The sequence below is a fragment of the Grammomys surdaster genome, unplaced genomic scaffold, assembly GCF_004785775.1.
Source record: "Grammomys surdaster isolate TR1022 unplaced genomic scaffold, NIH_TR_1.0 126121, whole genome shotgun sequence".
NCBI lineage: Eukaryota > Metazoa > Chordata > Mammalia > Rodentia > Muridae > Grammomys > Grammomys surdaster.
In genome coordinates this window covers 4,961,554-4,976,951 of record NW_021620929.1, presented here as the reverse complement: position 1 = coordinate 4,976,951, position 15,398 = coordinate 4,961,554, and the positions used below count along the sequence as shown (strand labels likewise).

At 46.2% G+C, this 15,398-nt stretch overlaps 1 protein-coding gene across 1 annotated transcript in view; it reads right to left on the bottom strand.

The window, feature by feature from the left end:
* Positions 1-15,398, bottom strand: part of Slit3 (slit guidance ligand 3) — a 595,378-nt gene that overhangs the window by 119,742 nt on the left and 460,238 nt on the right. Inside the window, exon 9 of the mRNA XM_028756442.1 lies at positions 8,269-8,410. Coding sequence (XP_028612275.1) covers positions 8,269-8,410 — 142 coding nt within the window. The remainder of the gene's footprint in view (positions 1-8,268; positions 8,411-15,398) is intronic.

Here is a 15,398-nt window from a genome sequence, read left to right as displayed (position 1 = left end):
CTAGGCAAAAGGAAGGGGGAACGAGTGGGAGCCCAAAGAGGAAGGGCGGGTGAGAAGAGAGGGAGCATCAGGGCTGATCATTCTTGGCTGCTGGATGAACACGGTTTACAAATGAGACTGCCACAGTCTGTTAGCAATGTCTTTGTGCCCTGCTGGAGGGGGCAGGGAGGGCACTTTCCTGGGACTACAGTCATAGGCAGGCTGGACGGGGCCCAGTTGGCTGACTGGCTGGTGGTGAGTCACCAAGGCTTGCCATTGGGACTGTGGGACCACGGGCTACTGGATACAGCCACCCGCAGAGGATGCCTTGACAGACTTTCCAAGGACATTCTCATTTTCTGACTGAGTAGAGAGTTCAGCAGGGAATTCTCAGCCAAGGCAACAGCTCCATGGATCTCTGGGGCACCACAAGCTCTCCAGGTATCCTGTGAGTCACCTGCCACTCAGGAAAGGAACTTTATAGTCTGCTGTCTTTGGAGAGAACCACTGTCCACAAGGATAGTGACCCTTTTTGCTTTTGTGCAGGAGAACCCATGGCTCCTTGCTGTAGCCACAAGCCTGTCTCTGTGAAGCAACGTTGGAGACGAGTTCTGATATCTCTCTGTGCAGTTTACAATCAGCCAGCCTCCGCTTGGGCAAGTACTAAGAGAGGAGTGCTTCAATGAGCAGGATGTGACATCAGACCTCAAGGACTTTGAGACTCTACTGACAGAGCTCAAGGCGGCCCATCACAGAACTGAATTTCATTGCTATAATAATCAAGATCATTATTGTAGAGTATTGTTATTAATGGCATGGTGGCGTTTATGCCTGTTATTTCTGTGAACCTTTACTCTTATGAGGCAAGCTGCACTGGCCCATTTGTGAACAAGGCAAAGGAAACCTCAAGAGATCAAAAGGCTTATCAAAAAGAATACAGCTGGTCAGTGGTGGGATGAATGAGCCCTTGTTCCTATCTGCCGGTCACACTGCTTGTCTATATTTATGAAAATGGGTAAACAGAGGCTTTCTCTAAGTCACAGGAAAGTCTGAGGCATTGGCCCACTGACATCATGGGTATCCATGCTCTGTGGATAGGGTCTCAATGCTGAGGGAAGATGGGACAGAGATGGGAAATGAATACTTTCAGCTTTCTGGATCCATGGGGTCACCACTCAGAGACTCAACCAACTGTGTTTAAAATACATGAATAAAAAGGCATCTTATTCAACATGGGTAGACTTTCCTGACCATTAGGCCTAAACAACAGAGTCCAACATCGACTCAGTGTTGCTACTTAAGAGCATTTGAGAGAGGACTCAGATGTTCATAGTTTATATTCATTTTAATACGATTTTATATAATGGATTTGAGCATCTGATGATCAGGAGTTTCATGGGTTCCTGGGTGTCCCCCCCATGCATATATGCATATGGAGTGCAAGGAAATGAGGTCTGGGCAAAAACCAAAGAACTCCAAGCTTAGACTATCAACCCTGGTAGAGACCTTGCCTTGCATCCTGCATGCACTCCTCAGATTTTCTTACTCTGAGAATGGGCTTTATCCATATTTCTTAGCCTTCCCTTGGACCCTTAATGGATTGTCAAAGACATGGCATGCCCAGGAGGAAGCCAGCGAGACCTCTTTGGTGATGGGGTAGTTGCGAATAGCCAGTTTCCCTTAAATAAAGCAAAGGCAAGGGTATGGATAATATTAAGAACTAAAACGTATCAAGTATATAGATGTCAGGCATTGGGCTTTGAGCTTTCATGGCATGTCAAACTTAATATTTACACATCTGTGAGGTGCATCTATAAGTTATTACCACCTCCAGTCCCTCCCTCCCACTTTCCCCTCCTTTTGTGGCATGACCTCCTTATGTAGCCCAGGCAGGACTAGGACTTATGCTCATCCTGCCTTTCATATGGTAGGATTATAGGGGTGTACCGTCATGCAGAGCCCTATCCTTAAACATCAAAGAACTGAAGTTCAGAGAGGCAAAAACACTAGTCCACAGTTAGGAGAGGCTAGAACGGGGGTTTTGATCCACGTTCACCTGGTTCCAAAGCACTGACTCTCAACCACTAGGTTTTAGTGAACCATTTATTTTCCTTATTCTTGCTAGCTCATTGTCAGGAAAAATGTCCCTCCTGTCGGGGGAGCAGGAGAACACACATGGTACCTATGGATGCACATGGCCACACCATCGCACAGAGCAAGGACCTTGAAGAGGTTGAACACTTCACCAGTCCTGCAGCTTGGAACAAGGGGACAAGGATCGAGCTTCCCAGTGAAACTGCTTCATTGTAAAGAACAAAAAGAAGCCTCAGCATTAGCGAAATCTGTCACATCTTAGGAAATGTCTGAAGTCAACAGCTGTTTCAGGGTTCTCCTAACTGGCACATGTGTCTTGCTTTGTCTGGCAAACATTCTTCAGGCTGCAAACAGATTTAATAGAGGCAGCATAAAAACAAACACACAAATCAAACAGCCGAACATCCTCCTGCACCAGCAGAAAGAAAGGGAACATCTGATGGGGATTTCAGCCATTTGTGCACCGTATTGATTTGCCCTAGTTCTTCAGGTGCCCCCCACTAATGATATGTCATTTGCAAACATGTGACTGAACACAATATATGCCTGGCAATCCATAAGTCACCATGATGACAGAGAGAATGCAGGGGTATAGGTGGTATGGGGGTGTGCCTATAAGTCACTGTAGAAAGGAGATGTTGCAGCCATGTTGAGATGCTGACGGTACTGGCAGTGAAGACCATAGGATGAACATCTAGCATTTATCAAGGACTTTCGAATGTCAGGCAGGATGCCCTTCATATACTGGCTCACCTTTTCCCATCTACAGTGCCATGGAGCAAGCAGTGCCGTTATACTATGTTGGAGGAGTGGTCCGAGAAGATCAAGAGCTAATGAATAGAAGCCAGAGTGCTATGACCCAGGTTCCTGGCTCCTTAACTCTTGGCTCTCTTATTTCAGGGTTGGGAAACTACCTTTATTCTTTTAGTCCTTGACAGATAAAGAGTGTCTTAATTGTCGCTGCTCTTAGTTACTCCCTGGCTCAATAACTTTTTGAATACTCATGTGTACATGTTAAGTGTGCACATCTATTTGGAGGTTAATGTTGGGTATCTTCCTCCACCAAGCCCACCTTTATGTTTTGAATCAGGGTCCCTCAGGGAACCCAAAGCTCATGGATTCAGCCAGGCAGACAGATCAATGAGCTCCAGGGATCTGCCAGTTTGGCTCCTCCCCGAGGCTGGGGTTATAGGCACACACAACCATGCCTTACTTTTTATGAGGCTTGTAAGGATCTGAATTCAGATCCTCTCACTTGAGCAGCAGGTACTTTATGGACTGAGTCATGTCCTGAGCACTCTGACTTGGGAACTCTCGTTAGGATATCCAGATCCGGGAGAAGGAAGGAAATCCCATGTTTATCCGTTTCCCAAGTTATCCTGACACATCTGCTTGAAGAACATACAAGAACCCAGAGTCCAGAAGCTCAGTTCTTGATGCTTGACCATACTTGGATCAGGGCTGAAGATAATCCCTTTCAAGGTATACTCTGGGCTCAACTTCTGCACTCCCATTCTTTATTTTTGCTCTTAGCAGTGAGGTGAAGTCTCCTCCACTTAATTCATATGTTTGGTCCTCAGCAAAGATGAGGAATGTGGGCAAATCTGACATATGCCATCTCTAATGGGCTGTCTGCAGAACACCTGGCATTGCCTATGGACCACAGAGGGAGGAGCAGGCACAGCGCCAGACTCACTCTTCTTATGAGATGCATGTGTGCAGATGCCTGCAGAGGATGCTTTATAACCTTAAGGAAAAAAATGAACAGTGTGGAAATTTGAGACTAAACCATGCTATCGTGTCACATAGGTGAATAGGGTTTTGCTTTTCAAATTCCACTTTTAGTAACATCCAAACACCATGATAACCTTCTGTATTATGCCCCTTAATCCTCATGGGAAGTCTCTAGGTAGGTACGATAACCTGTATTTACCAGGGACTCCTGAATCAGACAGGAGATATTAAGAAATGTGCCAGAAGTAAGAGACAAAAGCAGGATTCCAACACAAGACTGTTGACCCCAAGGCTCTGGACCATCCTCTGTCCTGACCAGTTTCTTCATTTTGCCAGCATTGGCTCCTTATCCCTTACCCTATCTACGTCCCTACTCAGGCCAGTGCCTCAGAGTCCTCTTAAACACTAAAGTATCCATGATGCCTGAGATCTAGAGTGTTCTGGCTGTTGGTTTGGTTGGTTGGTCATTTTGTTTTTAATTATACAATTTGTGTAAGTCTCAAGTCTAGCTAAGCCAGTGCCTCCTCCCGTTGGCTGGTGATGAAGTTGATATTGGGGCTGTGTGTTCCTCCCAAACGTTCATTACAGATCCATGCTAAAGCCTATCTCCAGTCTTTCCCCATCAAATCAGGTTTCCTTCCAAAGAACACAAGACACGAGAGGACATCACACAGGAATTCAGAGGACATGTGGAAAAGATAGAGCCAGGAGTCGGAAGGTATTCTTCATACCGATGTTCCCTCTAGAGTTTTTGAAGGTACAGGAGGGAGTCTGCAGACCAAGAACAGAAGTGTGTGGGCCTCTGGTTCTTCCCTGAATCTTTCCTGGCTGGAGCCTGGAGCCTGTTCAGAGAAATACCAGGGAGCTACGTGAACAGCGCCCTTGATGGGAGTTTCGAGGAAAATCTACAGCAAACCCTTTTGCTGTGGGTTTTCTGGAAGAAAGCTATTTTTAGAGAAATTGGCTCTGGCAAGCGAGGAGACCAGCACACACTTCTCTGAAAAAAAAAATTTTTTTTTTTTGAGAGAGTCTGCCAGGTTGCTTTGCATGAGAGATAGGCGCTCCTTCCAAATGTCGGGAGTACGGACTGTTTCTCAAGGTTAAGATGATTTAAAAGAATCCATAATGGCTACAGCCCAAGAGAAGGGAGTGGGGAGTCTGGCTCCAAGCATTCCTAAGTGAGGAGATGTAAATCTGGATTATAGGTGGCCATGGGCAAGAGGGAGAATTCTTGATATTAAAGAGAAGGCCAAGTTCTGATGTGTCTGGGTTGATAAATCAAACACACCTCTTCTGCCGAGATGTATTCCTCTCTTCTAACTCTGCTCCTCTTTCCCCTTCAGATCCCTCCTCTGCTGGCATTCTATCCCCGCTCCAAGTTTAGCTGCCTCAGAGACTCTGGGCTAACTGATCCTTGAGCCCGGGCACAGATGCTGCTGTATTCACCACCTCACTCTCTCTCTTACACATCACCATTCTGTCTCCTGCCCCGAACCACAGGGACTTAATTCACCTGCTTTAATCTCTCAGCTTCGTCTCGTCTCATCGAAGAGGAGAATGAGGAAAGCTCAGGGAGAGAAGTCCTGTGTGATCCATCTGGTAGACGGTGGGTGCCCAATAAGCAGGGGCAACCTTATTACCATGTCTGCATATATTTGCATGAAGATGAGCTACTCTCAAGTTCAAGTCACACCGTGTGCAGCTAGCCTCTGCCATCAATTCTCTTGACCGTTACTCTTAAAGAACTGTCTTCGTGGAGGGCTCTGTTTAGTAGGTGCCTCCTAGGACACGCTTTCTAACTCTGTTGCCACTAAGAATAGAGGTGGTGGTAATATCCCAGTAGCTATGGTTGTGAAATGATCACTATTGTTGACAGTATACCCTCTGTGTTGGATACAAGGCTAAGCATCTTGCGGCCCATGCTGCCGAGGAAGTACCATCGGCCTCTGCAGTTCTCAAGTGAGAGAAGCAAGGCTCAGAAAAGTTACTGCCAGTGGCGACAAGGCAAGACAAGAGGTAGTGTGGGGATGTGCTGGAGCACAGCATCATAACCACTCCATGGTTGTTGTTTATCTTTGGATAACACCTTTGGACAACGCCTACGTTGTCCATTCCTGGACTTTCTGATATTATAGGCTAGGTCTTTATAGATCTTTTATAGAAGACCGTCTGTACAATGTATGTACAATTGTTGCATAATACATAAACATATTTGATCTGCTATGTTCAGTATTTTGTAAAATAGATAGCATTTTCCATGACAGTAGTCAGGAGGAAGTCTGGATGCACCTTTACAATGGCAGTTTTGCTCAAGTACAAAACTATCCCATCGTTCTTGACATCATGCCTTTAGCTTTTAAGGGTTAAAAACTTAGGAATCTTCTTATATTAACAACCTAGTCTGTCAATGTCTGTGTTAGTAGTCAATGTCCAGGCAAGAGTCTGATTGCCTGGGCCTACCTATACAGGGTACACTTTCAGTGTAGGCATCTACAGTTTTGAATTTCGAGAGACCAGCTGACCTGTAAGGGCCACACTTGGGGATCAGATGGGAAGCTGGGAAGGAGGGAGAGGGACTGGGCTGGGGTGGTGTACCTGGATACAGCCTGATAGTTCACCCTGGACCTTTCCTTCAGGCTGTGAGTTAGGATCTTGGCCAAGAGGACAAGCAAAGAAAAGCAGGAGCAGGAGATGAACAAGGAAGAATCTGGAAAAGAGAGGTGGGCTAGGGCTCACCAGAAGAGGATGCTCTCCTGGTCCAGGGCACAGTAGTGTGGACAGCTACAGTGTAATGCCCTTCAGCTGGTGCTGGGAGGAGATGGTTGCAGGAGCCACTGTGTGGTGGCCTCACAAGGCACAGATAGCAGACTAGCTCCTGTCTGCAGACAAGCCTGCACCCTCTCGGGCTGGCGCAGAGAATCAGGGAAGAGCTGGTGAAGCAGAGGAAGGAGGAACGAACCAGGACTCCACTTTTGTGAGCTGTGTGGTTCTTCCCATCCCAACCAAAGTGCAACCAAAGTCCTTAAACTGCCCATGGTGGGGCCTCATTTCCTCTCTGCTCCTACTACCTCCCTCTTGTATTCCGTGCTTCAGACACAATGGCCTCCTGGTGGTATACCAGACACACTTGCACCTTAGGACCTTTGCATATGGCACTTCCTGTCCCCACCTCTAACAATCTGACTGGTAGTACTTTGATTTTTTTTACCCTTGCTTCAACTCCTTTCCTTGCTCTATTCCCTCCCCTCCCACCTACCTTTAAACATATCATTTGAATTATTTTATTGTTTGATCTCTCTAGAAGATATCGGACACAAAAGCAGACACCTTGTCTAGCTCTTCAAGCACAGACAAACTGCCTCGCAAATACACCAATGTAAGTAGGGAACAGACCATGTATGAGGCAGTGGCTTGAGAAAGAAGAAGCCTATGAACGGGGGAGGCTGAGGCAGAGACAGAACGGGAGGAGGAGAAGGTGTAGCCGAGAGGCAAAGGACTCTACAACTTCTATATTAAGGGATTCCATCCCATGTTGGTTCCAGTTGAAGCCTCCATGAAGCAATCATGGTAAAGACAGGAGATGAAGGCAACTATGAGCTTTTAGGAGTGGGCTTGAGGTCAGTGCTGACTGATACGCTATTTGTCCTAGGAATCGACAATGGCCGTTTTCTAATTCACCAGGGATGATGGACAAGGCTAAGCCACATGGACACACCTTCCTGCAGAGGCTCACCACTGTACACACGGCAAGACATACACACTCTTGTCTCTTTACCTGAAGAACTAAAGGACAAAAGTCTCATACGAAAGGATAGAGAGCTATGAAATCAGTTCAGCATTTTCCTTCCTCTGCTCCCACCCACATTGGAAAGGCCCTTGCCTCTGTACTGAGGCTCCAGTGTCTTACAGACAGCACTTCATTTGGTTTTCACTACGACCCGCGGAAATATAATACTACAATTATCAGGTATTAGTGAGAGAAAACAATGTCAACTCAGAGAACTAGTTAACAAATGCCTAACAGAAGGCATGCAGGAGATCCAGGCTACGGACATGGTCTGACCCCAGTTCAGGGATTGGCAGCTTTCTGAGGAAGACCAGGCGGAATACATTTTACATTGTGTATGCCATATGGTCCTTGGTCATAACTATTTCCCCCTGCCCTGAGGGACCAGCCAAAGCCAGGATCAACAAACAGGGATGCATGTGGGCCAATAAAACTTGATCTGTAACATAGATGACATGTGCATTTCCTATAGTCTGTAGCTTGCTGACTGTTCTTGAGCCCATCCATGCCCTTGACAACTAGACTGAAGAAAACCTAGGAGTCTAGAGAAGAGGTTCATGAGTATTTGTAATGGCCACACTTAACAGTCTAACATGCTGACTGTCTACCGAGAGACTCACTGAGTCAGAGAGGTTAGCTCACTAGGGACTGAGGAAAGGTAAATGGGAACTTACATTTCCACGATGCCCTCTGGCAGGTTGGCAGGGATCTCTGTCAATCCCTTCCCTCGGCAGTCCACAATGTTATTACTGCATGAGCAAGCAGAAGGGCAGGAGAGGGAGTTGGCATTGCAGGCTGGAGCCTCCGAGTGGGGACCTGTGGAGCCAGAACATAATGGTCAACTCATGTCGGTACTAGGAGATTCCTGGCGTTGCGCCTCCTGATCCGCTTCCTGAGGATGCAGCTTGAGTGTCAAGCAGTCTGGTGAATTACCATCAACCGGCATCTCCCTCTTCAGGGAGAAAAGGGAGAGGGTCTGGCCTTGACCCCATGCTTTGCAGGTCATCTCACCTGCTTCATTATCCCACCATGCTCCTTCTTTTATAGAAAGAGGAGTTCCCAGCATGCACCACATAAGGAACTATGCCATCAGAATCCAAAGGACACACACAAAGACCACTTTCTCATCATATCCAGCATCTTGGAATTTTTGTTTACATCTGGTGATGGGATGCTCATAGCTGATACAATTTCTATTCTGGGGTTAAAAGTTGCTGGCTGTCACAGCCACATAAGAGGCTTAAAGTGGCAGAATTTGCCCAATCGCAGCATTGATTTTTGTCAAAACATGAGTACAATGACCAGAAGTGACACCCAGGCTATATTCAACTGGGTCCATAGAAGAGCCAAATTAAACTTACTGGATAAGAGGCGAGTAAGTTATTATATATTTTGGAGTCAGTTCTTCATTACATTTGAGCTGAGAATCAGTGTTCATTTAAATGTTATCAAAGACCTAAGCAAATGGTATCTCAAGAGTTTATTGTGAACACCAAACATATATAGGTTTTGCTACAAATTCAATTCAGGATCCAAAGAATCCCCATGAACCCCCATGACTCCCTTTGGTGGTCACACCAAACTCTAAGTGCAAGAAACACATTGAAATGTTTTAAAGACACTGGCAATGCCTTTCTGCTTTGATTGCCACCTCCCAGTGAGGTAAGATTCTCAGACACCGGGTTTGTTTTTCACAGATGGACAGAGTCCAGCAGCATCCTGGGTCCTCAGCCTGTGGTCTTTGGGTGTACCTGCAACTATCATCTCAATGTCTTTCCACATCTCCCTCTAAGCTATCAGAATCCAAAGGACATACACTAAGGGCTGTGATTGAGCTCAGATGGACTCTACAGATTCCTTCACTGCTCAAACACTTCCCCTTGGGCTCTGTAGTTTTGGATACAGATTAACAGGGTAAGATGGAAAAAATCTGCAGGCGAAAATGACTTTTGGTTTGGCCAGTGTTCACTGGAGAAATTGAATCCCGAGTGAGTCTTGTTACAGTGCTTGAATGAGGTGACCAGCTGAGCCTGGGGCAAGTCCTCATCTAGACTCCAAGGTTCTAAGTAGAGAATTTCACACCTCAAGTCCAGGAGTACCCATGGCCTACTTTCTGTTGAAGCCAAATTGTGCCTAACGCTCTATCTAGTATGTTGTTCTTCCCAGAAAATGCCAACCCACCTACCAAAGATTCTTACTGCCCTTTACCTCACATAAACACATAAAGCAAAAAACTTAAAGACAGCATCTTAACCAAGATGCTTGACAAAATGTAGACAGTAAGGACTTTAGAGACACCAGCAACACACTAGAGGACCCAAAAGGTACCATGGAACATGTCAGAGAGCTGGTGACTTACACTAATACTCAAATCTGCTCTTAGAGAGAAGGTACTCTGACTTTACTGCAAGGTGAAAGAAGGCCTTTCTATTCTGAGAAAGTGGCAACCCAGAGAGCTAGCAGGTGCATGGCTGCCATTGGCAACTGTGGAGTACTATGGCTTCGTTTGGATCTTAGTTCTCTTACTTTGTTCTTGCTTCTTTGTACTTCAGTTTCCATCATCTGTAAAATGGTACGTGTGTGTGACTGTACCTAACGTATAGCATTGTTTTGTTGTGAAGCAGAGGCAGTCAGTGGATAGACTTTTTAGAAGGATGGCTGGCAGGGTAAGGACTCTTCCTAGAAGAGCTTCTGAGATGGTTATTGTAATTGGGTCTTATGCTGCCTCCAATTGTCTGAGAGTTCTTAGGCAAATGGCAACACTGAGCTTTTCTGTTCCCGTCTTAGGAGATGAGGAGTTAGGAAGGCATGAATTCTGAGGCCCTCATTGGAGCTGCCAAGCCGTCTGACCTTTAGCAGAATGGATGTAGGATTCCTGCAAATCGTGCAGAGCATGCAGCATGGAGGGACCCTGACCCATCACCCTCAACAATAAGAGGAAGCCAGAGAACAGCTGGCCTCGGATGCCAGGGCTTTTGAAGCATAGATAACTTCCCCAAGGAAAACTACCAGACCAGGCCATCTACCTCAGGGGTAAATGCATGTGAACTGTCACATGTGTCTTGGACAGCTTCCTGGAGTGGGGAATGCTGGTCTGAGCCTGGCAAGTCTATCCATTTGGGCAGAAGGATCTGAAGATGGCCCTTCTTCCAATCAGGTAAAAAATATTACTTGTACAGAGTGCTTTAGAAAAGCCAGGGGTAGGGTGAGCATCAAATTCGAGGGCTCCTGCTGGCAACAGGAGCTTGTGACATGGCAGTTTTCAAAGGCGCCCCTCTGACTTCGACACTGAAATGGTTTAATTCTAAACCAGACTCAGGTAGCAGTCCCCTGGGAACTGTCTGGGTTTTCCCTAGGTGGTTCTTAGTCAGACAGACATATACAATACATTTCAAGGAATGCTGTCAAGGCCAAAGGGGGGTAAAAGAGACTGTGAAAAAGATTCCTTAACGAGGCCACTAACAACACCTTTAATTACACAGAGAAAACAACGGTAATTATAGCCTCTGTCAGCACCCTGGGCTGGCAGCTCTCCAGGCAGGCAGTCACCACCCTACCGTGGTGAGGCCATTACTCCTTGTTTAACCACTCTGGGTTTCAGTATGATTGAAAGACAGATTCCCTCCTTTGGCAAGCACTTCCCTCTGATGAATGACTGAAGAACCAGGACCAGTCCCCTAGAACCCTCGGTGTCTGTAAGTGATGGAAGAAGTCCCACCCCTTTCCCTTTGTGGTCTCTGACCAGACTGAGGATGTAAATTCTATAAGGCAATGACTTACTTTCCTTCCTTCCTTCCTTCCTTCCTTCCTTCCTTCCTTCCTTCCTTCCTTCCTTCCTTCCTTCCCTCCCTCCCTCCCTCCCTCCCTCCCTCCCTCCCTCCCTCCCTCCCTCTCTCTCTCTCTCTCTCTCTCTCTTTCTTTGTATTACTGTTGTATTCTCACTGCTTAAAACAGGCTTCACTCTGGATAGTAACGATGAGTGAATTGGCTTAGGAGTCTGGAAGAGGTGGGGGGATGCTCCCTGAGGTAGGTGAGTGTTACTTCTGGGTGCCCCCAAGGAAAGGCTCCCTGATTTCTGAGTGTCCTGACTTTGGTAGGTGGGGTCAGGTGTTGAACATGAGATGGATTAGCCCTGGAAGATGGGACATATTCTTGATGTTCCCTCTTCTGTAGTTAGATGCTGGCAAAGCCTACTTACTACCTGGTGCTATGACCTAGTGTCTTGAGGCAGAGCAGAGCAGTGCATGGGACGATGGAAGCACTGGCTTCCATTAAACTGTGAGGTCCTTATTGGAGCTGCCAAGCCACCTGACTTTTAGCAGAATGGATGCTGTAGGTGTGGGACACCCTAAGGTGAGTTTTATTCCTACAAAGCATGCAGAGCATCCAGCATGGAGGGACCCTGACCTATCACCCTCACCAATAAGAGGAAGACTGGGAACAGCTGGCTTCAGATGCCAGGGCTTTTGAAGTGTAGATGACTTCCCCAAGGAAAACTGCCAGAACAGGCAGTCTACATCAAAGGGTAAATGCATGAGGTCTGAGCCAGGGGAACCATCACACATGTCCTGGACAGCTTCCTGGAGTGGGAGATGCTCCTGGGTACAAATCCCAAGTCTCGCCTCCTCTGTGTGCTAGGTAATTTATGAGATTCTGATAAGGGGTGCTAGAGGAAGCCTTGTGAAACAAGGCAATTAAGACAGCAGTGACCAGTCTGGGAGGCCCTGAGAAGAAGGTCACAAAGAAGGGCTGTCCTAGGTTAGCCCTTTGAGATCAGGGTTTCCCAGACCAGGGGAGGATGATGCAGGAGTGGTCCCCAGATGAACCTTTCCTCAGGAAGGTTGCTGTGGCTGTGGCACAGTAATGCATTAGTGATCCCTCCTGGGCTCACCATGCAGGTCCTCTCCTAGCGTCCAGAGAGAAGAAAGCATGATCTAGGAGCTGGCCCCTGCTCAGGTGTCACCTCATCTTTGTTCTCCTAACTGGCAAAATAGGATGGTTTAAAATTGCCCCGGATGGACCCACGGAAATGTCAAGAACGGACAGCTTTCTCATAGAGGCAGCCAGCACCCACAAATTGAAACCTGTGCCTCATTCGGTGCCCAGAATATATGAGACCACTTGATCCTCAGTGAATTCAGCTGTGATTCAAGCTCTGTCTCTATCAGTCCCATTACATTGATGAGCCTGAAGACTATGAAGGCTAAAGAAACTACTGAAGACCACAGAGCTGTGGAACATCTGGCTGAATGCTTTTCTGTCTCTTCTGGGGAAAAAAAAAATAACCCCACCTTAAATGCTGCTTTTTATTGCCATAGAATTGAAAATGTGTGGTGCCTGAGAACCTGGAGGTAGGAGGCAGGGCTGAGACATGGACTTGTGTAAGCTACACTAGCAAGGGGAAAACTTGCTTGGGTTTCTTTCTGATTTAAAAAAATATCAATATATATATATATATATATATATATATATATATATATCACCCAGTAGAGTGCAGAGTAAAAATATCCAATGGCCTTGTGAGTGTGTTGAAATAAATTAATTCCAGTATTCAAATTAAGCTTCCCAACTGGCCTCTGGCCTTTCAAAAGCCAACAACAGACTTCAGTGACAACGGAACTCTGGCAATTACGGTGAGAATATAAATGAACATGATTTAAATACCAGAGGCATGATAATTTTGGAAATGGCTAAATAAACCTAATAATCTCATTCCTGCAATGTTCAATTATGGTATTTTAATTAAAACCTCCTAAGGAGAAGGGTGGCTAGACACAGCCTACCTTAATTATCTTTATACTTAGTAACTGGTCTCAAATAGAAAGAAAGAAAAAGAATGAAGGAAAGTTTCTGTTTCCAGGGAGATAAGTATATTTATTTTTGAATAGTAAAAGGGGAAATTTATGGAGCAGCTATTGGATCCAGCATTGTTTACGGGCACCAGAAATGAAGGAGATTTGTCCTTTACTACTGGAAGATAAGATTGATATCTTTATGAAAAGATATTTCATATTCAAGGCCACAGGTCTGAAAGCAGATAGACAAATCAATGGGCTCAAAGACATTCAAAGGGAAGAGATAATTGATTCAGGAGGTCAAAGAGTTAACAAATAGCCATAAATTATGAATAATGACAGGTAGGAACTCTCTGAGATTAAGATATCAGAAAGGAAACAACACAAAAAATAAATCTTAGGATATGAACTCCCAAATAAGCCCCTTAAATGAAGATGAGAAAAAAATGAAAAGTCACAAATCACATGATGTGTTCTTCTCTAATGTATTACGCTCTTTGATAAAATCCTGATTTGTACCAAGGGACAAGCAGATGAAACATGGCCTGTGGGTCCTTATAGCCCTCAGGCTCTAGACACAAAAGATACAGAGAAATCCTTCAGTAGTCACCGAAGGAAGCCCAGTAGGCAGGCTGTACCACACAGAAGACACTCTGATAAAAGATAAAATAGAGACATATTCCCCTCCCCGTCCCCCACCTGTTTAAAAAAATTCTCAATTGTTTCCCCAAAAGGAGGAAATAAACGTCTTAGACTGGAAGGATACAGCTGACAGGAGATGCATTTCTCTAAGTGCATTGCTACCAGAGTTCTGGATAGCTGGAGAGATAATGTGCCTATCTCTGTAGCTTCTTGGGGGTGAGAATAGGCCAGACTCCGGAAGGCTGGATTTAATTCAAGGACACTATCAGGGCCTTGGGCAGGAAGGGCCTCCCAGTTAAGTGAGATAAGGTCTTTCCTATCTCTGGAGCTGCCTTTGGGGAAGGTTTAGCAACCAGTGAAGGGCCAGGGGGGATTTTCTCCTGCAGCTTTGACAGGGCTCTGGGGATGGCAGGGGAGACTCAGGTGCTCCATGCCCCTGTTGCTTCTGAGTGGTGATCCACATGCTTCAGAAGTTCTTGTCCTTCACCAAAGTCCCCTCAGTGAGCAGTTAGGTTTGTATTTGGGCAGCTTTAGACAATCACAGCCAGGACCACACCAGGCGGTCTTACTCAGATGCCTTGCTGGGCTCTGGCCTGGGGTGGGTGGGCCTGCACCCTCCACGGTGGTACACAAAGGCAGTGAGGACCTAGGACAGCCCTTCTCTGTCACCTTCTCCTCAGGGCCTCTCAGAACTGGTCACTACTGTCTTAACTGCCTTTGTTTCACACTGCTTCCTCTAGTATCCCTCACACAGAGGAGGTGAGATGTAGGGTTTGCACCTCTTGTATCTCACACATCATGGAAGTGTCCATTCCTCAGAGGGGCTCACCAGAACCCCTAAGCACTGTAATGAACTTTGACCTTTCCAAAGCACCCACTTTCCCAGAACAGTCTATGTTTTAATCCTTGGGTGTCTGACACAAAGGAGAAGCCCCTCTATATTACTGTCGTCAAGATGGTGAGATTCATAGCATGTCGATGTCAAGAACTTGGGGGTGAAGTTCTCACAACCTCAAAAGACATCTGGCTTCATGCTAGAATCACAAGGACTATCACATGCATTAGGTTTGGCTTCTTTAAGCACGGAAGGGAGTAAGGATGTTCTAACCCTATGTTTAGCTAAGGAGACCGTTACTGGATCTAGGCTTTTCAAAGGGCTGCGGCTCTGTCACTGGCATTTCTGGGACCAGGGTCGGGCAACCTCATTCTCATGTCCAACTGCTGTTGGACAGGCACGGTCTGGGCAGTGTGCTGACGAGAGGTGGCTTCTACAACAGAGGAGCACCACGGTCACCTGCCATTTTACTCTCAGAACCCACCTGTCATGTAGTGTTTTTACATCCTCTCTAATTAGTTTGCCTCGGTAG